The sequence below is a fragment of the Rattus norvegicus genome, chromosome 1 (genome assembly GCF_036323735.1).
Source record: "Rattus norvegicus strain BN/NHsdMcwi chromosome 1, GRCr8, whole genome shotgun sequence".
NCBI classification, from domain to species: Eukaryota; Metazoa; Chordata; class Mammalia; order Rodentia; family Muridae; genus Rattus; species Rattus norvegicus.
The window spans coordinates 250706589-250732629 of NC_086019.1; the positions used below are offsets into that span (position 1 = coordinate 250706589).

Below are 26041 nucleotides of genomic sequence, written 5' to 3' on the forward strand. Positions count from 1 at the left end.
GGAATCTGCCCATTACAAAAGTCTTTATTCGCTGGCAGGTGCATTCATGTAACACACATCCCTAGTTCTCAAGGTCACACTCAACTGGATTGGCCCTTCAGCAGCACAGCCACGTAGTGTCCTGATAGGACACAGGAGAGCCCAAGATCTTTTCCTCAAATACAAGTCTCAGTCTCTTCAACAATCCATTAGAAATCATGGCTCTTGGAAAAGAGTTTTGCACAGCCATGCAGGAGAGGCCCAGCATTTGTACTGCATCCATGGGCGGGCAGGCCAGTGGGTGGTCTTGCCTTGTGGGATGGCTCAATATTAGTACTTGCGGGTTAGATTGTCAGGAGGGTTTAGGTGAGGACCAAGGGCTCAGCTCCCAGGGCTCCCCAGTAGGAACCTGTGGACATGAAGAATGTTACAACACTATTCTGAGGTTCTCCTTAGTCCCCCCCATTCCCTTCAGCCAACAGCTTACCATTCTCCCCTTGCTGACACTGCTTCCTTGCGCACAAGTCTCTTCTTGTCATCCAGAGGCTTGGCTAAAGCTCGGATCACCTGAGATTTGAATGGCAGCAACTGTGAAGAAATCAGAGACACCATCTTACTCTGGCTGAGCTGAACAACAAGAAGTGCATCCTACACTGTGCAGCTCAATTCTGATAGAAGTGAAATGTGCCCTATTTTAAAGACTTGCGTATGTGTACGCCTGGTGTCATGAGGCCAGATGTACGCGCACTGGATCCCCTAGAATGGTATTACAAATTACTATATACTGCCATGTGGGTGCTAGGAATCATGTGGGTCTTCTGGAAGAACAGCCAGTGCTCCTAAGCCACCTTTCCAGCCCCAGTTTTCTTATTTGAGGTTTTTATGTAGGATGAGCAATGTTATGAGGTGGTCAGAATTCACTAGATCCATTCTGCACTCGGGGGAAGGGGTGGTGGCATATTTATAATTATCTATGTGCACCATGTATATAGTTCCTATCCTACCATACTCAGTTGGTGGTGGCTAATCTCACTTGAAAGCAAAAAAGTATTCAACCAGGTATGGCAGCGTACACAAGTCAGGCCAGCTTGGAGAACAGTGACCACCCTGTCTCAAACAAGCACTTCTGACTCTAAAGACTTACCACAGAAGTGGGTAGCCGAGTGAGAGCATGCATACACTGCAGAGCAGCAATCCGGACGGCCTGGAACACAAAATGAGGTCAGGGGAGATAAAGGAGAAAGGTACTGAAGGGTGTGCTGGGCTCAACGCACCATTGAATGACTGGAACTGAGGTTCAGGAATTTCGTGACCAGAGTATCAACATGAAGACTCATGATTTGGGGTGCTTCCAGTAGTAAGGGTTGGAGACAGCTCAAAGTGGAAAGCTGGACCACAGAGTCAGGGCAGGACAGTGCCTCCAGCAGCAAGGAAAGGAGCTAAGAAGCAATGGAAAATAGGATGTACATTATGGTCTTGGAACTCCCTCTACCAGCTGTAGCCAAGGGACCCGAAACCACCCTCCTCCCCCTCCCCGACCCCCGTCCCTTGCTGAAGGTTCCCACAGGACTTACTGTGGGCAGCTCTGGTAAAAGCACAGGCTTAGGCAGCCTGTTGAGTACATGAGATAGACCCTTCAGATAGTTTGGCTTCACATCTGGGGATAAAAAGAAAAAAGATGTGTAGGAGAAAAATGGGTTAGACAGACATTCAGTTCTGAGAATTCAATCTCTAACTCACATGAATAGGTTTGTCAATTTATAATAAGGTGTGGTGACTAAAGTCTATTCAGAACTCAGGAGGCTGAGGCAAGGGGAGTCAAAGCCAGTTTGAGCTACAGAGTGAGACCTGCCTGAAGAAAAGGGTTGAGGCTAGGGAAGATAGGTCAGGTGGGAGAGTACTTTCTGTACTATGAGGACCTGAGTTCTAGTCCCATGAAACCATGATTCATGGTAAGCGCTGCAGTGCATCCCAGTGGGGAGACTGGCTAGCTGGTCTTGCCAGAGCAGCAAGCTTGAGGCTCACTGGGAAATCCTGTCTCAGGAAATGAAGTAGAAGGGCCAGCAAGATAGCTCCTTAGGTAAAGGCCCTCGCCTTCATGACCTAAGCTCAATCCCTGGAACCCATTTGGTACAACTTCTTCAACCTCCATCATACATACAAACACACACCACACTGTGGAAAACAATGGAAGAACATGCAATCAGGCCATCAGCAGGCAGTGGGTGAAGGCACCTACTGTTAAGCCTGATTAGTGGTCAATCATTGGAATCTACATGGAGGAGGGGAGATCCTCACAGACACATTGTGGTCCATCTTTGGAAGCTACATGGTGGAAGGCGAGACCTCCATAGACATTGTGGCATGCAATTGGTAAAAAAACGTAATAAGGCTAGAGAGATGGCTCAGTGGTTAAGAGCACTGACTGCTCTTCCAGAGGTCCTGAGTTCAATTTCCAGCCACCACATGGTGGCTCACAACCATCTGTGATGGGATCTGATGCCCTCTTCTGGTGTCTAAAGACAGCTATAGTATACTCATATAAAATAAATCAATCTAAAAAAGTTAATAAAAATAGGTACTAGATCTTGACTTCTGGCTCCCACACAAATGTACGTACACACACGCACAGTTTAATCAGCCTCTTGAGCTCCTAATAACTCAAATGTACTCATCAGGGAAAAGTGGGATGAAAGTACAGCTCTGTAGGTGTAGACCACAATATAGCGTCTGGGTCCTAAATTATTGTAGGGACGTATGGCCAAGAGTAGAGGCCCATGTATTTGGAGATCAGCTTTCAGATACCTTGGGGAGCAGCATGGAAACCCTGGACCAAAGCAGGCACATTGTCTGTGAAGAAGCGCTGGCGGAACATGATCCGAACATCAGCATGGCCGGCCCGAGTCAGCACATCAGTGCAGTCAGACATGAGCAGAGAGAAGCCATCAGCTGCTGCACAGCCTAGTTCTGGGTCGCTGAGGAGGCCCATGAGCTAGTGAAAAAACAAACCAGCCTGTTAAGTGTGATAGAAGGAAAAATCTCAAACACCAAAGAGAATGAAAGCCTTGTAAGAATAAGAACGGGGGCTGAAGAGGTGGATCTGGTTGAGAGCACTTGCTGTTTAGAGAACTTGGGTTGGGTTCCCAGAACCCACATGATGGCTTACAACCATCCATAACTCCAACTCTGGCAATGTCCTCTGCCCTTCTTGGGCAGCAGGGATGCATGTGCCACATTCTGTATACAGTGGCCACACATGCAAAACATACACATTTTACACACACACACACACACACACACACACACACACACACATGTATGTATGTATGTATGTATGTATGTATGTATGTATGTATGTATGTATGTATGACAAGGCTTCTCTATGTCCTGGAACCACTGCTTCAAACTCATTGATCTGTCTCTTTCTGCCAGAGTGCTGGGACGGAAAAGCATAAGCCACCACAGCCAACAAAAATTTTTTTTTCTCTTTTCTTTTTTTTTCGGAGGTGGGGACCAAACCCAGGGCCTTGCGCTTGCTAGGCAAGCGCTCTACCACTGAGCTAAATCCCCAACCCCACAGCCAACAAAATTTAAATCTTTAAAAACAAACAGTAAGAGGTAGGATCCAAGGCATGTTGTTGAGATTCCAGTTATGTGGTAGAGCTTACCCGAGCGGTTAGGCTGGCACTGAGAGGATGGTACCTGAGGACTAGAGCCTTGGTTACCTGTAATAAAAAAAAAGCAATCAGGACCCAGAGGCCCTCCTGCCACATGTGGCTTGAATGAGATGTCTGTCCCCCATTAGTCTCTGGCATTTGAGTACTTAGGAGGTCTGGCCTTGCAGGAGGAAGAATGTCACGGGAGGTAGGTTTTGAGGTTTTAAAAGATTTGAGACATTCCCAGTCTCTCTCTCAGCCTCTTGATTTTGGATCAAGATGTGAGCTCTCAGCTATTCCTGCTGTCTTGCCTGTGCTCTGCCATCATACTCTGACTCTGACACCATTTTAAACCCAGTCAGATGCTACTATAAGCTATCTTAGTCATGGTATTTTAACCCGGCAACAGGAAAGTAACTACTACAGGGGCAAGTAGAAATTTTTTAATTTGGCACAATCATCTGTGTCTGCCAGCATCTATGCTACCTCCTTACCCAGAGCAGCAGTGTGAAAGCCTGATTACGGGAGGATTCAGAGGCCAGACCCGCCTCCACTGTGTCCACAGAGAGCTGGAGGAACTCATCCAACTGCTGCCCTAGAAGGAAGGAGGGCATAATGGTGCACAATGGCAGTGTAGGTTTTTAAGGACAAAGGATGTAAATTGACCAGGTGCAGAGCACCTGAGAAGCTATTGGAAAAGGACAATCAAAATGACAGAATGCCAGCAGGACAGTCTGTACAGCACAGGTGCAGTACTCAACACAAGGATGCGGACACCTGAGAGAGCTGTCTACGCCAATAAAGACTTAGTCTGTGAAGGCTGGAGAGAGGGCTCAGCACTTGGGAGCGCGAGGTGCTCTTGCAGAGACTACAGTTTGGCTCCAGAACCCATATGGCAGTTCACAACCACATGCAACTCCAGTCCCAGGGGATCTAATGCCCTCCTTTGGCTCCCAAGGACACCAGACACCCATGTGGTGCATGTATGTACATAACAGGTAAGTTTGCATATACAAAAGATAAGCAACTTCAAAAAATATGTCTATTTAATGTCTCTGCAATGTCTGTGCAGCTATGTACATTTGAGTGCAGCTACTCCTGGAGTCCAGAGAGGGTGCCATCATATTCTGGAACTGGACTTAGAAGCAGTTGTGAGCTTTCAAATGTGGCTACTGGGAACTGCTCTATGAGCACGGTACCTAACTCCCGAGCTCTCTCCAGGCCCATTATCCCGACCCCCCACATCCTTGATAGCACCATGATAGAATAAGATAGCAAGAGTGAGTTGAACAACCTCCTCCTCCTGTCCTCTTGGACCCTGACATGCTCTGCTGAACTCCAGTCTCTGAAGAGACTGTCTGAGGACAGTGGATGAAGACTGAGGACAGTGGATGAAGACTAGTCACTATAGCTCCTTAAGGAGAACAAAGACTGAATTTATAGATCTGGTCATCAACAGTTGGCTAAAGGAGGATCCTGACCCACCCCAGCCCAGTACCTGGAGGCTGCTTATTGAGGAGCCCTGCAAAGCACTTGGAGGCAGCAGTGGAGGAGAAGGGACAGCTGTGGCCACAGCTCTGCTTCAAAAGCTCCTGCATGAGTCGGGTCAGCTCGGGGATTTCCACCTACAGAAAACCTGGCCATGTAATGGACCCAGAAGACACTTGAACTCTAAGAAATACTCAGTAGAAAGCAACATCAGAGTTCAGTATGGAAAAGAACTTCTTTAAGTGAGGAAGCAAAAGACTGTGAGCTAAGCCCAGAGGTCATCTTAGTTCAAGTCTCGACTGTGCTCACTTACATTTCGTGGCAGGGAGCAGACGAAAGCCATAAGTAGTGCAACCAGCCGCCTTTGCCCAGAGGAGCCGCCCTATGAAGAAGAAGAGCTCCTTTGAGCCTCTCCCACCAGCAGAAAGCATGTATGTCCATATGACCACCACAGAATAACTCTAAAAGTTAAATCTGACGGATGTAATCATCTCTAGGCTCACACATCTAAGGTACCAGACTGTTACCTGGAATGGCTGGATGTAATGGCTAGGCTCACACATCTATGGTATCAGGCTGTTACCTGGAATGGCTGGATGTAATGGCTAGGCTCACACATCTATGGTATCAGACTGTTACCTGGAATGGCTGGAAGTGGCCTGGGAAGCTGTTTTCAGGTAGAAAGGAGGTGTTGCCATCTAGGAAGAGGGGCACGATGCATGTGACACTCTGGGCAGCTAGTCTGGAGACAGAGTACCAGGTATCATCAAGGAGGTAGGGTGTGTGCACATTTGTGGGCAGGCACCATGGTTGTCACGTATTAATATGTTAATTTGGTACAAATATAATTTCTGTCCTAGACCCTATGATGGCAGAGAAATGAACCAGACTGATCAAACCCTATCAAGACTCTTGGCCTACAATCTTGTTAGGAGTTCAATTCATACTCTTAAAACAGTCCACTGGTAAGCCCAGGACTGAAAAGATGGCCCAGTGGTTAAGAGCACTTGTTTTTGCAGAGGACCAGAGTTTGGTTCCCAGAACCCACCAGGAGGCTAAGTTCTAGAGGACTGACATCTTTTTCTGTCTGTAGGAGGCACTGCATGCACACGGTATACGTATTTACATGTGGGTAAAACACCAATACACATGAAAGAAAGAAAAATGAATCTTAAAAACCCCTAACAACATAAACCCCTAACAAACCCCATTACCCCAAGGCTCACCTAATAGTTTGTGGTACTTTTAAAAGATTCTTTCTTTGTGTCACTATCAAACTTATAAAACAACTCCACACTTCCATGCAGGTTCAATGGACGACTGGGAAAGCACTATCTGTCACTTCTCCCCAAAAATGTTCCCTCCCTCCTGGGTGTTCAGGCCACTCATGGTTTCACTCACTCAGGGCTCAGATGGGTAGTGGCTGTGCCAATGACAGAAGCCAATGCGGCCAAGACCTCATCCTCCAACAGTGCTTTGCTCAGAACGGAGGACGCCTTCTCTGTAAAGAATAAATCCATATGTACACCCACAGAACCAGAAGGCCACTACTCTGGTTCAGAAACCCAAACCTGACCAGGCAGTGGTGGCACATACCTTTATTCTCAGGGGTTAGAAGGTAAAGGCATGCAGATATCTGAGTTCAAGGCCAGCCTGGTCTACAGAGCAAGTTCCAGGACAGCCAGGACTAAGAACCTTTTCTCAAAGAAAAAGTCCCTGAAATTTGGGTCAAGGTTGCTTGTAGTATCAGCTTTGCAAGGCTGAAGCAGGGGGATTGTGGGCTTGAGACCAAGCCTGGGCTAAGTAGTGAGACTAGTAAGGAAAAAGGAATTCAAAGTAGCTCTTGTTCTCCTCCTAATAGGCTAATTCCAGGGCATTTTTTGGGAGATGGAGGGAGGGAGGGAGAGGGAGAGAGAGAGAGAAAGAGAGAGAGTGAGTGTGTGTGTGTGTGTGTGTGTGTGTGTGTGTGTGTGTGTGTGTGTGTGTGTGTGTGTGTATAGGGGAGAGGGAAAATTTATACATCTGACTGCAAGTGTCTGGTTATAAGCCACCCAAGTGTTGGGAACTGAGCACAGGTTCACTGGAAATGCAGCCAGCACTTTTAACTACTGAGCTACTCTCCAGCCCCTAATATTTCAAGGTATTTTTTTTTTCTTCCTTTGGAGACAGAGTATCATCATGTAGCACTAACTAGTCTGGAACTTGCTATATAGACCAAGCTGTCTTCAAATGCATAGGAGGAGATCTGCCTAATTTTGCCTACTGAGTGCTGTTGGGTTTAAAGACCTATGCAGCTACCATGCTTCTTGTTGTTGAATAGTATCTCATGTAGTATGATCCTCCTGCCTCCACTTTCCACTGGGATTATAGGAGTACTCAAGCACAGTGGTGAAAACCAGTAAGTTTAATGTATCCTGTACCAATGCTATGGGCTTAAAACCTCAAAGGAAGGCAACTGCTACACTGATCTGACAGGGGCACAGGACTAGGAACACTGCACTGTGCTTACCATAGTCAGCAGTGGAAAACAAGGCTAGCTAGTATGGACAGTCTTGGCACTGTAAATAGAAATGTTGACCTTCCAAAATTTTTTAGATGTTCAAGTACACTGTAGCTGTCTTCAGAAGAGGGCATCAGATCCCATTACAGATGGTTGTGAGCCACCATGTGGTTGCTGGGAGTTGAACTCAGGACCTCTGGAAGAGCAGTCAGTGCTCTTAACTGCTGAGCCATCTCTCCAGTCACATGTGCTTTTTTATTGAGTCTTATTTATAAGCAACTATCATGCACTGAACACTACTGTCACATTATCATTAATCCTTATCAATAAACTATGATCACACAATGTCATCACACATACACGCTGCTTGATTCAGATAAGGTATCTTGTAAAGTTAGCAAGCTGAAGATCAAACCCATCTAGACCTACTGGACTCCTAATAAATTAATTGTATAGCAATTACAATGTGCATCCCTTTGGCTGATGCTATTACCACTGGATTCTGGTTACTGTCATTGGTCTTTACAGTGGAATTTGTGCTTGACAGTAACATACACAGTGCTAGCAATACCCAGGAGATACAGTGCTGTCTAATGCTAGTAGAAAGCCAACCTGTTAAGAGATGAAAGCAGAGAAAATCACCTGGCACTGAAGCCTGCACAGCTAATGCAAACAGGCAGGGCACAGCAGTCTTGTGGAAATACCAGTAGCTCTCAGGGTCCTGCTGGCATTTTTCTGCCACCTGCTGGAGACTCTGACAAACAGCAACAACTTCACTGGACTCTGTAATCATATTCCCTGTGGAGGACAAAGGCAGGATTCTCCTTAGGGTTTTCTCTAAAGCACTCCAGGTATTTTCTTTTGATAGATAGATAGATAGATTGATCGATCGGTCAGTCTAGGGGTGTTTTGCCACTATGTGAATGCATGTCTGTGTACCATGTGCATGCTTAGTGCCAACAGAAGCCAGAAGAGGGCATCAGGGTCCCTGTGACTGAAGTGACAGCCATTTGTGAGTTGCCATGTCGGTACTGGGAATTGAACCAAGGTCCTCTGGAAGGGTTTTATGTATTCAGGATGACCACGTATTTCTGAACATCCTGCATGAACATCTGAGTGCTGGTGTACAGGCAGGTAAGACCTCTTATATTTGATGCAGTGCTATGATGTGGCCCAGTGTTTCTTGCTTTCTAGACAGTGTTCTACCAACTAAGCTACATATGTACTCATGGTGCAGCTTTTAAGAATGTGTCTGTAACTTGAGAAGAAGAGTTTTTGAAGATAATGAGATTGACTGGGTTGGACTGAGATCCAAATATCAGACTTTTCTTTCTTTCTTCCTTTCTTTCTTCCTTCCTTTCTTTCTTTCTTTCTTTCTTTCATTTTTTAAAAAAAAGTTTACCATGTCCACAAGAAAGAAAAATATTTCATGTTTCAAATATTGGTTACCAGAGCCTGGGAAGGAAGTGAAAGGGAGAACGGGGAGAGGATCGATACTGGGTGCCACGTGGGATTAGAAGAATAACTTTTATGGGTGTGCATAGTCTCTGAATCAGCTACAAGGGCCAGCCAGGAAGCCCCGAGGATCCTCCCAAGAGATATAATGTTCAACAGGTAACCAAGGATGATAACCGTTTCTTGAAAATTGCAAAATACCAAGTAGAAATGATTCTCAAGACTGCCAAGACAGAAAGGGCAGATATGTGCATGAACAGGTACACACACCACTTCCTTTCTTTATGGTGTGTTTGTATGAAATGTCAAACTGTACAACCATAAATGTGTATCTGTTATTGTATAGCTATATTCCCTGCTATGTACAACTACAACTACAACTTATGGGCCCTAGTTTGGGGTTTCCTTTAGCCCTACCCCTTGGTGAGTATTACTGGAAGTTACCTTTGTGTGCCTGACAGAGATGCTGCAGTAGCAGAGGCAGTGTCTCCTTGACAATGTCGGGATGTGTCGAAACAGCTGACAAAGCTTGCAGACAGCGAAAATGCCGAGAACATTTGGTGGGCCCATCCGCTCTAGCCACGTCTGACTCCCCTGAAAGCAGTTGGTGAGATACGTTTTCCCTGTGTGGTGGTGTGAAGGCCCTCCTCAGAAAGCCTTGCTGGCCAGGGCTGGGCCACAGATTAGCATATACCTTGATGCAGCCCCTCAGCAAGCCTGGGTAGTAAGTGGCTGCTGAAGGCTCCGGGATACAGAGTGGCCAGGGATCCTGATGCCTCCAATGCTGCCACCCTACTGCGGACAAAGAAGAGAATTAGCTGAGCCCTGCCCCATCATTCTCTTCCCACGGCCTGAGAGCAGGAAGATCCAGGAGAATGGGCTCTCACGACTACCTTGCTGTAGAGCAAGGCCCAGGTCCTACCACACTTAGTTGGACAGGACTTCTTTTTTTTTTTTTTTTTTGCTATTTGAGACAATGTTTCTCTGTGTAGCCTTAGTTGTCCTAGAACTTACTATGCAGACTAGGCTGAGCTCAAACTCACAGAGATCTGCCTTCCTCTGCCCTGAGTGCTAGGATTAAAGGATGTACCACAATCTTTCTGACCACTCAGCAGCCATAACCACACAGCACAGGACTCCGGCCCTCCCTGCATCTGCTGCCCAGGATACCTCAACTGCTTTAGATTCTCACCAACTCTGGGCATCTTCCTCCAGCAAGCTCAGTCGGTAGAGGTGACCTACTGCTAACTCCAAGTCCTCAGCAGACAGCAGATCTGTAGTTAGAAAGAACACAACCCTTGTCTTCCCCTCCTTGCAGCCACTGCCCTTTCAAGAAATCCTACCAGAAATCACCCTGCCTAGTACTGCAGTGATAACAGGGAAACCACTGCTGTTCAGTTAAGACAGATAATGCAAGGAGAGATCAATACCCTCCTTATCTTTTCTCCTGTGAGATGTACCTGGCTGGGCACCCAAGACCGTCAGCATCCGGATGCCAACAAGCTGAAGCTGGGTGCTGGGATCCGTTAGAGCCATGAACACCAATGAGCACAGCTGGTCTTTGAAGTTACTCAGAGGCCTTTCATCTAGGAGAGACAAAGACCAGTCAGACACGCTCACACCACTCCTGACTGCAGTGCTGCAGACAACTTTGGGCAGATTTTAAGAGCTCAAACTACTGGGATTCCAGGACGTGCACTGGGAAATGGCAATGCAGTGTAGTACTGTGCTCAGGCCATGAACACGTCCACTCCTGGACTGCTCTGTAGGACTCCTTCCTGCTGTACTTCTGGGCTACAAGGCTCAATAACTGCCCAGGGTACCTCAACTGCAGTGACCTCACCTCTGTCTTCGTAGCTCCATTTCTGCTGCAGCTTTAAGAATCCCAGGATCATTTCAAGGATTGTCCGCCGCTGGTTGCTCTGTAATATTTTAAGGAGTACTGGGGTCAGAGAATATTTTAAAGAATTTCAGATCTGCTATTCTAACAATTAACCTTTTTTTTTTTCATTTTTTTTTTTAAAGATTTATTCATTTATTATATATAAGTACACTGTAGCTGTCTTCAGATACACCAGAAGAGGGCATCAGATCTCTTTATAGATGGTTGTGAGCCACCATGTGGTTGCTGGGAATTGAACTCATGACCTCTGGAAGAGCAGTCGGGTGCTCTTAACCGCTGAGCCATCTCTCCAGCCCCCCCCCCCTTTTTTTTTAAGAGAGAGTCTGTGAGAGTAAAGAAGGGAACAAGCTATAGCGAACAAGAGAAAACCTCAGATCTATTTGAGACCAAACTAGCACTTCAATCTCTCCAAGAAAGGGACCACAGACACCCAAGTCCCATCTGTCCCCCTTACCTGGCTGTGCTTGTGGAACTGTTCCAGCAGCAAGGGAAGCACGTTGCTGGTGATGTGCTCACAGGCCCGGGCAGATGCACCTGCAGCTGCCTGTAACAGCTTAGCGCTAGGCCATACAAGTTTCATGTCTGGTTCACATAGATGGTGCCTGCAGTCTAGAGAGGCAGCAATCACAGACCTGGGGAATAGGCCAAATATTGCCTGTTTCCCCTTTATCCATAGTGGTTGGAGACCGACACCTGGAATTGTTTGCTAGCAGTTACCATCTAACTGCGCTCTATATAAGTAGGGCTGCAGTCTTCAAGTGACTGGACCTGTGGGAGCTGCCCATAAAGGGCCACTGGCCCTGAGGAATGCTACTTCTAAGGCGCTCACTCCCTTTGCTGGCTCCGTGGTCCCCTTACCTTGTAGAATGCTGCTGAGGAAGGGATGGAGGAGGTCCTCAGCATCAGCTCTCAGCACAGAGCAAGACAGACACGCAGTCAGGGAATGGAGAGCTGCCAGGCCCTCAGCCTCTACTCGCTCACTCGCTGTCTGGAAAACCTGTCAGGGAGGGATCCCATGGCTGCTGAGGTAAGTTTGTACCACATAAGTCCCCATCCACTCACTGTCTTTTTTCTTGGGGTACAGAAGAATGTGTTTGAGAATGCTTGGGGAACAGTAATGAAAATTAAAACCCCAGTCTACTAGTATCTTCTTGGATATATGTTCAACAAGTCTTTTATCCCAGCAGGAATGACATTCTGCAAAAAAACAGTTACCAACACAGAACCGAGATGTTATTGTGACCTTATTTTAAATCTCCTTTTCTACCTTAACACTCAGATGGTGACAGACCTATGCTCCTTGCCATGACAGGACAAGAAGCAGGCATTGTACAAAGGTGGTCATGTATCACTAAGCAGGAAGACCTCATAAGAGAACTACCCCCTTTGACATTCAGCTGGAAGTCTATCTTGTTCACCGAAAAAAAAACCCACACACAGCATCTTGACCCTGGGAGCCAGGGTCCCTTACTTCTCCTCATGCCTGATATCTGTCAGTTAACACCAGTGAGCTCAACTAAGCAACACTCACCTCTCTGCGGATGGATGCCCAAAGGCTGGGGAGGAAGTCCTTTAGCTCCTTCTGTCCATACACAGCACAGCAAGCATTCTGCCAGAGAACCACAGCCATCAGCTAGCTCACACTCAAGATGCTCTAGGATACGTGGGCTCCTAAATAAGGTGATTCTCAGCAGAAAAACCTTCAAGGTGTCCTAACAGTCCTACTAAAGGCACAGAAAAGTGCTCACCCTAACTCTTACTGCAAGTACAAGGCTGATGACAAAGCCCAGTGAAAGAGTGCTTGCTTATCTAGGATGCATGAAGCTCTGGGTTCTATTACTAGCACCCATCCTCCACTAAGACAAAGTCTGCATTAGCAACACACAATTAATCTTATTAATTGGGAAGTGGAGGTAAAAAGATCAGGAATTCAAGGCCAGCCTGAGCTAAGAGACCCTTTCTCGAAAACCCAAAAAGGAAAAAGAACACTGGCCAATCTTAGCTACACAGAGTAAAACAATATGAATGCAACATAGTGCTTAATAAACAAAATGAGCCTAAGTCCTGGCCATGAGGCACATGAACTGACCTCCGGCTGTTTATGAAATTGTACTGTAGTATCACTAACCTGTGTAAAGATAGCTGGAACCTAGGAGGAGACACTCACCAGAGTTTGCAGAGAATCCAGCTTGGCACTTAAAATCTCAGAATCCACTTTCTCAATTAGCAGAGGCAGTAAGAACTGTGGCAAAGAAGGGAAAACTGTAAGCCTGAGAGAGAAGTTTAGCCAACACCCGCATTGTCATCAGTCCTGAGACAGGTGCTACACCAAGGAGGGAGGTTCAGGTTGTGAGTTACAACTGTGAGCCAACTTTCCTGCCACACTGTGGTACTTGAGAAACATTAACAAAGCTGATGGATGTTAAGTGAGCTGTCTGCAGAAGAGATTAGAATCATAGGGGATGAGATGATGAAGTTTTCAATATTGGAAGCCTGAAAGTATTTGACATACAAGACACTTTCAGGACATCAACCTTAAGATATATAATATTTTCTCCTTATGCTTTTACTTTTTAAAAGGCTTATTTTTATAATTTTGTTTTGTGTGTATAAATGTTTGCTTTCATAAACATCGGTATTCCACATACATGTGTGGTGCCATGCAGGCCAGAAAGGTACACTGTATCATTTGGAACTAGTGAAAGATGACTGTGAGCCACCATAGGGTACTGGGAATCCAACCTGGGTTCTCTGGAAGAGCAGCCACTGTTCTTAACTGCTGAGCCATGTCCAGAACCCCATACTGCTCTCTCTTTAGAGCGTTCTCTGGGCAGAGACTATTACATTAATTTAGACCACACCCACCTCAGCAAACCGCGGTGTGGAAGCCAGCACAGCACGGAGACTCAGGATGAGATCCTCTCTCTGGATGCCATAAGGATCATTAGGAGGCTGGAAATGGAAAGAAGCATGGATTTGCACAATTTTCAGGCCACCCTTGAAGTGGCCTGAAACCTGGTAAGTCTGAACCTGGTAAGCCTGTAGAACAGGCGATCCTTAGACTCAATCTAGCACAATCATATACCATGAGGCCCCAGCTAAAGAACTTTCTCACTCTTATCAAATTTTTGTCTTTTAGGTATTTATTTTAATTTTTGGTTTCTTGAGACTGCCTTTCTGTAGCCTTGGCTGCTCTGGAACTCTAGACAACACTGGCCTCAAACTTAGATCTGTCTGCCTCTGCCTCCCAAGTGCTGGGATTAAAGGTGTATACTGAGTGGTGGCACTCAGTCACCAGCAAGTCACTTATTTTTTGCAGAGCTAGAATTGAAATGAGCATTTGTACATGCTAGGCAAGCACTTTGCCACTAAGCTATTTTCCCAGCCCAGGCACATTACAGTCCTTTCCAACTCTATTTTTGTGTCGTGAAACAGTTGCTATTTAGCTCTTAAATGCTACCTTTACTAATATAAGCTACCACACCAAGCCCCATCACACATTTTCAGATCTATTGTTTTATCACTTAGAGATAAGCCTAATTCAGGTGTACTGCTTCTTCTCTGAATATATATTAAGATGGCTACCTGTATGGTTTGTAATCTATCTCTCATTTACTACATCAAGAACATCTTTTTAAAAGGAAATGATCCCATGCAGCTCAAGCTAACGCGGAACACTCTATGTAGTTAATGTTGACCTAGAACTTCTGATTCCCTTGGGTTTGTCTCTCAAGTGTAAGCACTACAGGTGTGTGCCACCACACTTGTATTTTGTGCTAGAATCGAACCCAGGACTCTGGGCATGCTAGGCAAGCATCCTACCACAAGCTACATTGTCAGTTACATTAAGAACACCTTCAGCCAGGTGTGGGGGCACACAACTCTCCCTTTAATCCCAGCACTCAGAAGATGCAGGCAGATCTCTGTGAGTTTGAGGCCAGCCTGATCTACAGAGTGAGTTCAAGGATGGCCAGGACTACACAGAGAAACTAGAATGAAAATAAAAGAAAATTCCCAAACGGTATTATTCTTCCTGAATATTAGTTTTATTGTATAGTTAAGCCAATTTAAGTAATTTCTCTTTGACAGACATTTCTATCATTTTTCTCTTGTATAAAAAGCAGCAACTCTGACAGCATAAAAAGCATTGATAACAGCTGTGTCAAACCAGCAGACTGAAAATATCAATCAGAGTTTTCCTTTTCTCCTCTGGAAACTGTACCAAAATATAGTATTTTGTTTGGATTGATTTGGTTTAAGCCAAAAAGCTAAATGTCAAAGAGAACCAGATAAGAGAGACTTGAAACAAAATTCTAGGAACTGGAAGGCAGACAGTAAGAAGGAAGTGATTCAACACATCTAAGATGACAGACCCAAGGTAGACCTGGGGATAGCAGAGTGACTATCACTGCACACTCTCTGAAGGCCTTGGAACTGGCAGTTCTAAGGGAAGCTGGAGCTGGGAGTGGAGATAGAGAAGCAATGGGACCGCCTGGACGGTTTCTCTATTCTTCCTTAAGCATAGCAGAGCCTTAAAGTTTATTTTCAACACTGGGTAAGGAAGGAATCTATAGTTTTGGTGGTACAATAAAGGGTCTCAGTGTTGCACAAGGAGGTCAAAGGGATATGGTACCAGTATTGATAATCTCAGTTCGCTTCTGCTACGAAGACATAGGTCTTTTCTAGAAGATTGGCAAAATAAAGATTATTTTTAAGAATTTCCCAGACTATCCACATAAGTTACTAGAAAATGAAACTCATATATTTTTCCCATCAATGTATCAATGTGTTCAGGGCTTCCTCTCAAAACAAAACAAAAAAACCCCCAAAAACCAAAAAACTATGAGGGACAGACAGACAGACAGGCCGATTAATGGGGCCAGTGACGGCTCACCAGGTAAAGGCCCTTTCTGCATAAGCCTAGAGATCTGAGTTCAATCCTAAGAACCCATGTAAAGTGCAGCGAGAACTGACTCCACAAAGCTGTCCCCTGATAATACCTGTATCCAATGGTGCCTATGCACCAGCTATCTTCCTTCACACACAGACTAAGGAAATGGCTCAGTGGGGAGAGAGCTGGTACTGAGGCTGACAACCTGAGTTCAATCCCTGGGATCCACGTGGTGGAAGGTGGGGAGCCATGTGCATATGTGTTGTGTAGCAGTTTCCTCATAGGTTAATGAAGCCTTTTCGTTTTGGAGAAACTTAAGACATAGGATAAATGTGGATGTCAAACAGAGTATTTTAAGAAAGAATGTTTACAGGGAGAGGAAACATTCCATTCTCCAGGCAAGATAGTTAAGACAGGAAGCAAACAACTTAAAATATCTTTAAGAAGTCCCTGAAACTGACAAGATTCACTAGATGTCTCCCTGCCCAAGAATATATAGGCAGTAGAAATTGTTGAGACTCTCTGAGAAGCCAAGCTGCCTGAAGGGGCCCAGGCCAGCAGAGGCACTGCAAAGGGCACTTGCCAGTCTACTAGGCTGCAGCAGACTGGGCAGCATACACCAAGTTTTATTTTGTGAGGTGTCTTTGGTGATGCTGTTGTCCTTGAGTCATTTCTGTTCCTGTCAATAATTCTTCACTCATATTTCTGTTGGAACCTCAATAAATTGTTTCACCAATTCAGACTGTGGTGGTGTCCATACCGTGGTGTGCTGACAGTTCCCTCTCTGGAGTGAGCAGACCTTTGTTTATATCTTCCAGGAAGTGTTTTCGGTGTGAGCAGTCACACAAATGTAAACAAAACAGATTTAAAGGCTGGAGAGATAGCTCAATGGATTAGGGCACATAGTGTTTGAACAAAGAGCCTGAGTTTGGTTCCTAGCATTTGTGATGGAATGCTTGTAAGGACCTGTAATTGCAGCTCTAGGGAATCAACACTCTACTCTGGCATCTGCAGGAACCTGCATACTAAGACATATGCTCACTCAGACATATACCATAAATTTAAAAAATCCTTTAAAATTTTTTTAAATTAACATTATTATTTTTGAAAGATATCCATGAACTAAAAATAGAATACTACAAAACAAAAGAGAAATCAATAATGATAATGATGATGATGATAATAAACTTAAAGAAAACTTTCCTATCTAAGAGTGACACAGTGTGTGTCAGGAGATGTGTGGGAGGCCAGGCCTAGTGGTACAGCTGGTAATTATATTAACACTTAGGGACTGAAGCTTGCTACAAACTCAAGGTCACACACATAGTGAGACCTTATCTCAAAACAACACCAGGAACAGAACTCACTTGTGCAGCCAGCGCTTTACCTGCTGAGGCATCTAGCTAGCCCTATTACCTTACACACACACACACACACACACACACACACACACACCCTTGCCTGCCTGCCTGCCTGCCTGCCTGCCTGTCAATCAGCTGAACCAGCCTTCAACATGTCAGAGCTATGAGGTTCTTCTGAGTTTTAATGGCGGTTATTGGTTATGAACAATGTCAGGAGAGGGGGGTCTAGCAGAGGCCGACTGAAATGCGCTGGTAAATGATGCCTAGCGGAGACAGCTGTGGCCCTGTAAAGTCGGGGAGTCAACGTGCTCAAGCACCGCTGGGGGTGCTGCAGTAAAGCCTTTCATTTCTCTCACATTCCTAATACTTGCAGTGCACACCCCACACGTCCAACACAGCAGGAGATCCCAGGCATCTGACCAGAGAGAAGAAATGAAAGCAGAGCGGGAAGAAGGTCCAGAGTCAGAGCAAGCACTTCGTGTGCACTCTGTTAGAAGCAACATCTTGTTGCGTTCTTTGCTTTATCACCGTAACTATCACCCTCCATAACTACAAACTCAGCCCCCATTACTTCCCTCAGAAAGCACCCAGCATCCTTTATCTGCTCGGCCAGTCAGTTCCTGCCGGCTATAGCTCCACTAAACCTTGTCTTTCAGAATGACTACAGCAGCATTCACTTTCATATCTAATCTATATTGTTACCTCAATACTGCAGTCTTAAAGGGCAGGGACCATGGCTTGCAACCCTGTACCCCTCAGCACTGACTGCACTGCGAGGATTCCCTCTCAAGTACCTGCTGTGTTGAATCCTGCCTTTGGTGTTGGATGATTCTCCATTTCCAAGTTTACTAAAATATGAATCCATAAGGACTTTAAAATATCTATCAGCCTGGGAAAATAGCCCAGTGGAAAAAAATGACAGGACAGCAGGAGTCATAGACCCCAGTACAATGGTGGCTGTGTGCAACCCAGCCCTGGGGCAGTGGATGGTGATTTACAGACAGTGGCCAGTCTAAAAACAGGGAACTCCAGTTCAGGGCAGACCCTGGTGGCAGGAGGGTCTGTCATGACCAAGTGAGCAGGTATAAGGAAGACGTTCATCATCTTCCTCTGGTCTCCATACTCAGGCACCCACACTACACAAAATGCACACGCATGCACACTGAACAAACAAAGTGCAAATCCAGGGACTGTCTGTTTTGTTCGCCTGTCTAGAACAATGCCTCCACATAGTGCATACTCTCGAGTATGTGATGCAGAATGAAGGTGCTACTTACAGGGGTAAAATCAATAGGGAAATAACAAGATGTCACTTCAAATAACTCTTCCACAAAAGGTCCTGCGGCAACACAAAGGATAAGGTTGAATTAGGTTCATTACCTCTGAGCACTTCAAACCAGCGAGTTCACTGCTATGAAAACATACCCAGATTGTAGTCCTTGGAGATGAGGTCGTGGACGATGCGGAAAGCCAACAAAAGATTACGGGGATCCTTTTCTCCATCCATCACCTGGATGAAGCCAAATGTGAAGTCAGCTCCTAGGCTCTTCAGCTCTAAAAGGGAGAGAACAAGGTCACTGCTGTCCCATGGGACAGAAAGCCTGATGACCTCCTGCTGTCTCTTCCTCTCCTTTCCTGCCTAGATCCAAATACTCAGTGAAGATATGTGCAAGTCTGTGTGTGTGTGCATGTGCACTTATTCAAACCCAGAATTGAAAACCTTCCTACATTGGGAGAAGTCTGTACCCCAAGTCTTTATCACTCTTCAGCCCGAAGCCTTTTACATATGCCCTAGAGCACAATCCCCACTCCTAATGGGGGGTGGGGTCGGCAGCAATTGCTTGCTTTTCAGACTCCTCACCTTCTTCTCGTGATCGCATGAAGTTAGTGATGATACTGAAGACAGTATGGCGGTCTACCTGTAGCAGGGACTTGAGGGTGGAGAAGAAAGGACATAAGTAGAAAAGGAGAACAAAGACTATTTCAAACACTACAAGTATTTCCAGCTTCACAATCTCTATGCAGCATAAGATCAAGTTAAAAGGACTGGAAGGAAAGGGCCTGGCACTGACTCCCAGCGCAACAGTGATGCCAGCAACCCACGCCTGCTCCACGCACGCCTTAGTTCTTCAGCTGAGTTGACAGTTCAGCTCTAGTGTCATCGTTCCTCCCTTACCTGATAGAAGGGCTGCCTGTGTACAAGCTCACTAGACCTTAAAGCACTCAAAACTGGAAGACAATCTGTTGTTACCTCATTCTAGTCATGTCAAGTACACAAGATAAAGACTAGCAACAAAAGAAGTTAGCAATTTTTTTTTAAAATTTATTTATTTTATGTGAGTACACTGTTGCTCTCTTCAGACGCGCCAGAAGAGGGTATCAGATCCCATTACAGATGGCTGTGAGCCACCATGTGGTTGCTGGGATTTGAACTCAGGACCTCTGGAAGAGCAGTCAGTGCTCTTAACCGCTGAGCCATCTCTCCAGTCCCAAATTAGCAATTATTATCACTCACCTGTACGTGTACCTCCTGGAAGATGGCTTTAAGCACAGAGACAGCCAGGCCCCGGGGCAGGGCCACAGACAGGCTCTGTGGGAAGAGGGAAGATATGAGAAAATTATCTCTAACATACAATGTGTCTCATTGGGGAACTGGGCATCCTACCATCCCTGCTCTGGAAGAGGCATGTAGTGCGGAACTTTCTCTAGTTGAGGATTCTCCACAGCTCCTTACCGTTTCTAACTATAGATCATAGGTGAAGTGTATATTATAAGGTAAAGTGGAACTGCCACACAGGGTGGCTTCACCCTCTAGAGTAAGAACGCAGATCTGGCTGGCCGTGCAAGGGCTCTTGCAAACAGAGCTAAGCAGTAAGAAGGACTTACCAGTGCCCTCAGGCCCTGCAGGACAGATGGGACCACAAGATGGTGGTCCTTCAGCCGGTTCTCATAGAACAGGGTCAGGTGGACTGCTACATAAACCAGATCCAGTGTTAGTTAGCTCAGCAGGAGAAGACCCACCCACTACTTTTATCTGCTTCCTAAGGTCATCCCATTTTAACTTTCCCTACAACGGGAAAGCCTTTTACTATTTATTTTCGTATAAACTCATAGTGAGACCCTCAGCTTTATCCTCAGAATTGCTTTTTAACTTCATTATTTTATGTATATATGGTGGTTTGAATAAGGATGGTTCCGAAAGGTTCACATATTTGAATGCTTGGTTATCAGGGAGTGGCACGATTAGAGAGGGACTAAGAGGTGTGGCCTTGCTGAAGGAAGCATGTCACTGGAAGTATTTCAAAAGCCCAAGCCATGCCATGCCTAGTATCGTTCTCTCTTTATTGTCTGTGGATCCAGATGTAGAACTCTCAGCTATTTCTCCTACACCATGTCTGCCTGCATGCTGCCATGCTCCCTGTCATGATAACAATGGACTGAACCTCTAAACTGTAAGCAAGCCCTAATTAAAGGCTTTTTTTTTTCCTTTTTTCTTTTTTTCAGAGCTGGGGACTAAACCCAGGGCCTTGCGCTTGCTAGGCAAGCGCTCTACCACTGAGCTAAATCCCCAACCCCAAGGCTTTTTTAAAGTAAGAATTGCCATGGTTCTGGTGTCTCTTCACAGCAACAGAACACTGACTAAGACACTCCAGTTACGTACCATGTGGAAAACTCCAAGAGCCACTCCTAAAACTCAGGGCTTCAGGGTTTTGGCTAAAGCACCTTTACCTCTGAGACATGTTATAGGCCCTGCAAATGCCATACGGAACTTTTCCTCTTTCGTTTTGGTGCTAGAGGCTAAAAATAGTTTCATGAGCTCTACCACTACTAAGCTTTCTGATTTTTAAAGATGCTCTAACTAAGGATGACTTTTGGGAACTTGTTCTCTCCGTTCACTGTAGTTCCAGGGATCAAGCTCTGGCTGCCAGGTGCTTGCACAGTAAGGGCCTGAACCCACTGAGCCTCAACAACAGCCCTCCAACTTTCTGTTTCTGTAAATGCTAGGGCTTGAATACAGAGCCTACCAACCCGTCTTTAAAGGGCCAGGCAGTAAGTATTATATATGCTTACAGGATGTAGATACTGAGACACACGGAAAAAAATATCAGAAACTGTATATGAAATCCATGTGTATTGTACCTTATTGTTTAATTTCAGTCATCTCTGCCATGTATACCAATAAGGAAAGAAGGCACTGAATTAGCTGTGCAGAGATATGCTATAACCCTTCCCTCTGTGACTGTTGTAGGCCATGGCTTAGTGATTTGGGGAGACACCCCTACTAAGGTGAAAGTACCTTCCTTCTCCAAGAGCAAGGAGTGACACTGGAGTAGCACCTGTGACAAAAGCTGGATTCCTCGAGCCCGAGTTCGGGGTTCTGGATTCTCCAGAGAGGACCTGGGAGGTAACAAGATAGATGGCATTTGTCATTAACCAGTTCAAATTATAATGAAAATATCCTGCAGTTAGTCACTAGTCACACTTAGACAATAAAGAAAGCAAAGCCCTCTTAAAAGTTCAAACAAAAACTCCAAAATACCATCCATAAAGGTGCTCCTGAGCAGATAACATTGGTGTCCAGGAGACACCAAAGTCGCAGACAGGCAGCGATGGTGTACTCCTTTAATTCTAGCACTTGGGAGGCAGAGGCAGGCAGATCTCTCTAAAGTTCGAAGCTAGCATGGTCTACAGAGTGAGTTCTAGGACAGCCAGGGCTATACAGAGAAACCCTGTCTCTAAGGGGGAAAAAAAAGACTGAAGCCCAAACCTACCCTGATTAACCTGGCAGCAACAGAGCTCAGGTGACATCACAGTCAACGGAAGTTGGTTTCAGTGTGTCTTACTTGGCACCTAATGGGCACCATGCTTTCTCTTGACACATCCCTCTGAAACAGAGCTTAGCAGTATCCATGCTGCTTCAGAGATGCCTGGCAGCTGGCTGCAGCTTCTAATCAAGGAAGGCAGCAGACTTTTGAAAATTAAGTAAAAATTTCTGTGTGCAGACACAGTTACATATGTGTATGTATGTGCATGGAAGTCAAAAGTCATAGTTAGGTGTCATGCCTCAGGAGTTGTCTACCTTATATTTATTGAAATAGGGCTTCTCATTGGTCAGCCTAGAGCTGTCCGGTTAGGCTAACTGCTAGATCTTCCTGTTTCTGCCTATCCAGGGGCAGGGTTATGAATGAGTCACCACACCTAGCTTTTTACATGGGTGGTGGAATAGAACTCACTTTACCAATTAAGCCACCTCCCTAGTACCTTTTTTGGAGACAGGATTTCATGCTTAGTCTAGGCTACACTGACCTCACTGCTATCCTCTTGCCTCAGACTCCCAAAGTCCTGGGATTTCAGATGTGATCAATTATACTGGGCTGTTTGTAAAGTCTTGCTAAGAGAACAGAAATGCTGAGCAACCGAGGTCATTGGTGGCACAGCCTGCACAGCCTACAAGCTTTAATAAATGGAAAGCATACATTTCCCCCTTTGTTGGAGACAGATTCATAAAGCCCAGGCTGGCCTTAGACTCCATAATTGAGTATAGCCCTGAACTTATCCTTTAGCATTCACCCCCGAGTGCTGGGATCACAGAAGCTAGGCTGCCCAATTTTATGTTGTTCTGGGGATTCAGGGCTTTGTGCATGCTTGACAAGGTCTCTCCCAACTCAGAAACAACTTTAAATCCAGCATTTATTTTTTCGAAACAGGGTTTCTTTGTGTAGCCCTACCTGTCCTCAAACTAGCTGTGTAGCCCAGCCTTGGACTCAGAGAGATCTGCCTGCCTCTGCCTCCTGAGAGCTGGGATTAAAGGAGCACACCAGCACAGTCCCTCCAACTGCAACACTTTTAACTCGTAAGGGAGCAGCTGAACTGCAGCAATAAGATGAGGTTTCAGAGTAGCTCTCCCGAGACCACACTTATACACAACCTGAGCAGGAAGTAAATTTCTGGAAAGCTGATCCCAAGAATTTTAAATTAAACCTTAAAGATAAAGGAACATAAAATGATATAGAAATAAAACAACTCCTGTATTCTGAGGACAGGAACTCAGAAATGCTTCTGCTTAGCAGGCAGAATATTGTGCATTTGCAGCATTTCAAAGAGGGACCAAGGCACATAAGATCATTTTTCAGAATAGCACAGGGTGGAAACAACCCAGATGTCCATCACAACCCATCAACAGTTAAACAGAATGCTGGTCATTGGTATAAGCAAGGAAATGTAGAACCAACACACTACAACACAAACAAACCTTGCAAACCTGCTGTAATGATAACATTGGTTATTATCTTGCCATGATCTAGAATTACCCAGGAGACAAACCTCTAGGCATACAATGAGGGATTACTTATAGTAAATATTCCTGTTAAGGATTTTCTTGATGAAACTGAGTTAAGAAGACTAACCCTGTATGTGGGAAACAACATTATATGGGCTAGGATCCTGGACTGTATGAATGGAAAGACCTCTGTCCTTCACTTTGGATGCAATATGACATCATTTATGCCTCAAACTCCAGCCACTGGGCTTTCTCTGTTTTACCCTTGAGCTGTGAGTCAAAATAAACCTTTCTTCCCTTAAGCTGTTCTTGTCAGTATTTTATCACAGCATTAGGAAGATAAAGTACACACTCAGTGAGAGGAACCAGACACAAAGGTCACACAGCTGGGGCTCTACATCTCTGCTATTTCCATAGTAGGTTAATCCATGGATTTCCAGGGCCTGGGAAGAAGAGGGGTTAAGGGAATGGGTGCTGAAGAGCAGGAGTTCACTCTGGGGTAATAAAGATGTTCGAATGGTGACTGTGGGAAAGAACACAGGGAATTAGACACGTTAGTGAGCTCTGATATGTCAGATGTGTGTATGTGTGTGTGTGTGTGTGTGTGTATGTCAGTATAAATATGTAATTGTATATATTTAATACAGATTGTATATAAATATACAGATCGAAGACTTATGTGTATGGATGCTTTGCCCCTATGTATGTGTACCACGTGCATGCCTGGTGCCCATGGAGGCCAGAAGAGGGTGTGAGATCCCCTGAGACTGGAATGAGACAGACAGCTGTGAGCTGCCATATGAATTCGGGGAACTGAACCTGGGTCTTCTGGAAGAGCAGCCCGTGTTTTTCACTACGAGCCATCTCTGCAGCCCTGTGTCAATTATATTTTCAATAAAACCATTATTAAAAAAAATACTGCTGGGGCTGGGGATTTAGCTCAGTGGTAGAGCGCTTACCTAGGAAGCGCAAGGCCCTGGGTTCAGTCCCCAGCTCCGAAAAAAAGAACCAAAAAAAAAAAAAAAAAAAAAAAATACTGCTGAGTGGTAGCAGTACACCTTTAATCTCAGCACTCGGAAAGCAGAGGCAGGTGGATTTCTCCGTTTGAGGACAGCCTGGTCTATGGAGCAAGTTCCAGGACCGTCAGGGCTACCTAGAGAGACACTGTTGTAAAACCAAACCAAACCAAAGTGCACCCCCCCCCAAAAAAAGGGGGCCACAAGAAGGTGAAAATGTGAGTTTTTAAACCTTCCAATTTCCTGTTTTGTTTTGTTTATCCTATTTCAGAAGACATGTGTTTTGAATAATAACTTAAAAAGACTGGTTAACTTAAGTGGTCTATTAGGTGTAAGATTTGAGGAAAGCAAGCCCTAGACTACAGGCACGTATCTAGTCTGATTCTTTTTCTAGAGGGGATCTGGCCCAGTCACCCTCCCAAGCATTCTATGTTTGCGCCGTCTGGGGCAATGAGACTCCTAAAGGGGTTAGGTGGATCTAAAGAAGCACAAGAGGGATTTGAGTTCCAATGAGACAACAGTGGAAGGCCGGAGTCACCCACTTTACTATTTTACTGCAGGCTGAGTCAGAACCCATGTGGATTACGGGCTGTACCTTTCTCAAAAAAACAATCCAAGACTAGTTTAGATTGAGGTGCCGATATGGACCAGAGGCTTTTAACTACAAGGCAAAAATCAGTTCTAGGGAGGGAGTAGTGCACTGAAGTATCTAGGCAAGACTGAAGAATATTCCAGAATAGAGGTGCTTACCCGAGGGCTTCTACTACTTGTAACACTGTATAGCCACCGGATTTCACATCTAGAAGAAACAAAAGAAATATGAAAAAGTTAACCAGGGTTCAATGGTTGAGTGTTTCCTGTTTACACCATGCTCTGTGCTAAGAGACCACACACTGCTGATAAGATCCCCTCCTAACTAAGAAAGAAGTGGCCACATTTCAAATATGCAGTGTCGAGTATTTAAAAAAGAAAAATATGTATTTTATCTGTAACTGAAATGTCTGTATATGTAGAAATTCCAAATTAAAGAATAAGGTGAGGGCTGGAGAGATGGCTCAGTGGTTAAGAGCACTGACTGCTCTTCCAGAGGTCCTGAGTTCAATTCCTAGCTACCACATGGTGGCTTACAACTATCTGCAATGGGATCTGATGCCCTCTTCTGGTGTGTCTGAAGACAGCAACAGTGTATTCATATACATAAAAATAAATCTTAAAAAAAAATAAAGTGGCTATGTACAAATTAGTATTATGAAATAAAAAACCCTTTGTGTATATACACACAACCACTTACAAAACAGCATAAAAGAGGAATGGGGACAAATGGCATAAAGGCAATACAAATAAACAAAACCAGCGCTGAAAGTGCAGCTCAGATGATTGAGTGCTGACCCAGCATGCACTGAGCCCTGAGCTCAATCCCTAACAGTGAATAACCCAGCAGGTAGCACATCCACAGAGGTAGGTCAGAGAGAGCAAGAGAAAGAAAGTACCTAGCTACAAATTTAGCAAAAT

The 26041-nt window shown here is 45.1% G+C and overlaps 1 protein-coding gene across 7 annotated transcripts in view; it reads right to left on the reverse strand.

Moving 5' to 3' along the window:
* Nucleotides 1-6: 6 nt before the first annotated feature.
* Nucleotides 7-26041, reverse strand: part of Mms19 (MMS19 homolog, cytosolic iron-sulfur assembly component) — a 37010-nt gene continuing 10975 nt past the window's right edge. The window contains exons 2-31 of one of the 7 annotated variants that reach the window (XM_006231382.4): nucleotides 25280-25328; nucleotides 21531-21631; nucleotides 20120-20205; nucleotides 19749-19823; nucleotides 19095-19164; nucleotides 18659-18787; nucleotides 18511-18572; nucleotides 13847-13933; nucleotides 13149-13223; nucleotides 12513-12590; nucleotides 11840-11978; nucleotides 11436-11590; nucleotides 10922-11000; nucleotides 10539-10664; nucleotides 10271-10352; nucleotides 9773-9870; nucleotides 9523-9672; nucleotides 8266-8421; nucleotides 6525-6624; nucleotides 5763-5865; nucleotides 5437-5505; nucleotides 5134-5260; nucleotides 4130-4230; nucleotides 3648-3704; nucleotides 2785-2971; nucleotides 1554-1636; nucleotides 1254-1418; nucleotides 1124-1183; nucleotides 467-567; nucleotides 7-388 (exon numbers count right to left, since the gene is read on the reverse strand). In XM_006231382.4, the coding sequence (XP_006231444.1) occupies nucleotides 361-388; nucleotides 467-567; nucleotides 1124-1183; nucleotides 1254-1418; nucleotides 1554-1636; nucleotides 2785-2971; nucleotides 3648-3704; nucleotides 4130-4230; nucleotides 5134-5260; nucleotides 5437-5505; nucleotides 5763-5865; nucleotides 6525-6624; nucleotides 8266-8421; nucleotides 9523-9672; nucleotides 9773-9870; nucleotides 10271-10352; nucleotides 10539-10664; nucleotides 10922-11000; nucleotides 11436-11590; nucleotides 11840-11978; nucleotides 12513-12590; nucleotides 13149-13223; nucleotides 13847-13933; nucleotides 18511-18572; nucleotides 18659-18787; nucleotides 19095-19164; nucleotides 19749-19823; nucleotides 20120-20205; nucleotides 21531-21631; nucleotides 25280-25328 (2978 nt within the window). In that variant the 3' untranslated portion in view covers nucleotides 7-360. Of the gene's footprint in view, nucleotides 389-466; nucleotides 568-1123; nucleotides 1184-1253; nucleotides 1419-1553; nucleotides 1637-2784; nucleotides 2972-3647; nucleotides 3705-4129; nucleotides 4231-5133; nucleotides 5272-5436; nucleotides 5506-5762; nucleotides 5866-6524; nucleotides 6625-8265; nucleotides 8422-9522; nucleotides 9673-9772; nucleotides 9874-10270; nucleotides 10353-10538; nucleotides 10665-10921; nucleotides 11001-11435; nucleotides 11614-11839; nucleotides 11979-12512; nucleotides 12591-13148; nucleotides 13224-13846; nucleotides 13934-18510; nucleotides 18573-18658; nucleotides 18788-19094; nucleotides 19165-19748; nucleotides 19824-20119; nucleotides 20206-21530; nucleotides 21632-25279; nucleotides 25329-26041 lie in introns of those variants that run through there. The other 6 variants (XM_039087880.2, NM_001271596.1, XR_005490967.2 and 3 more) reach the window with 6 other exon arrangements.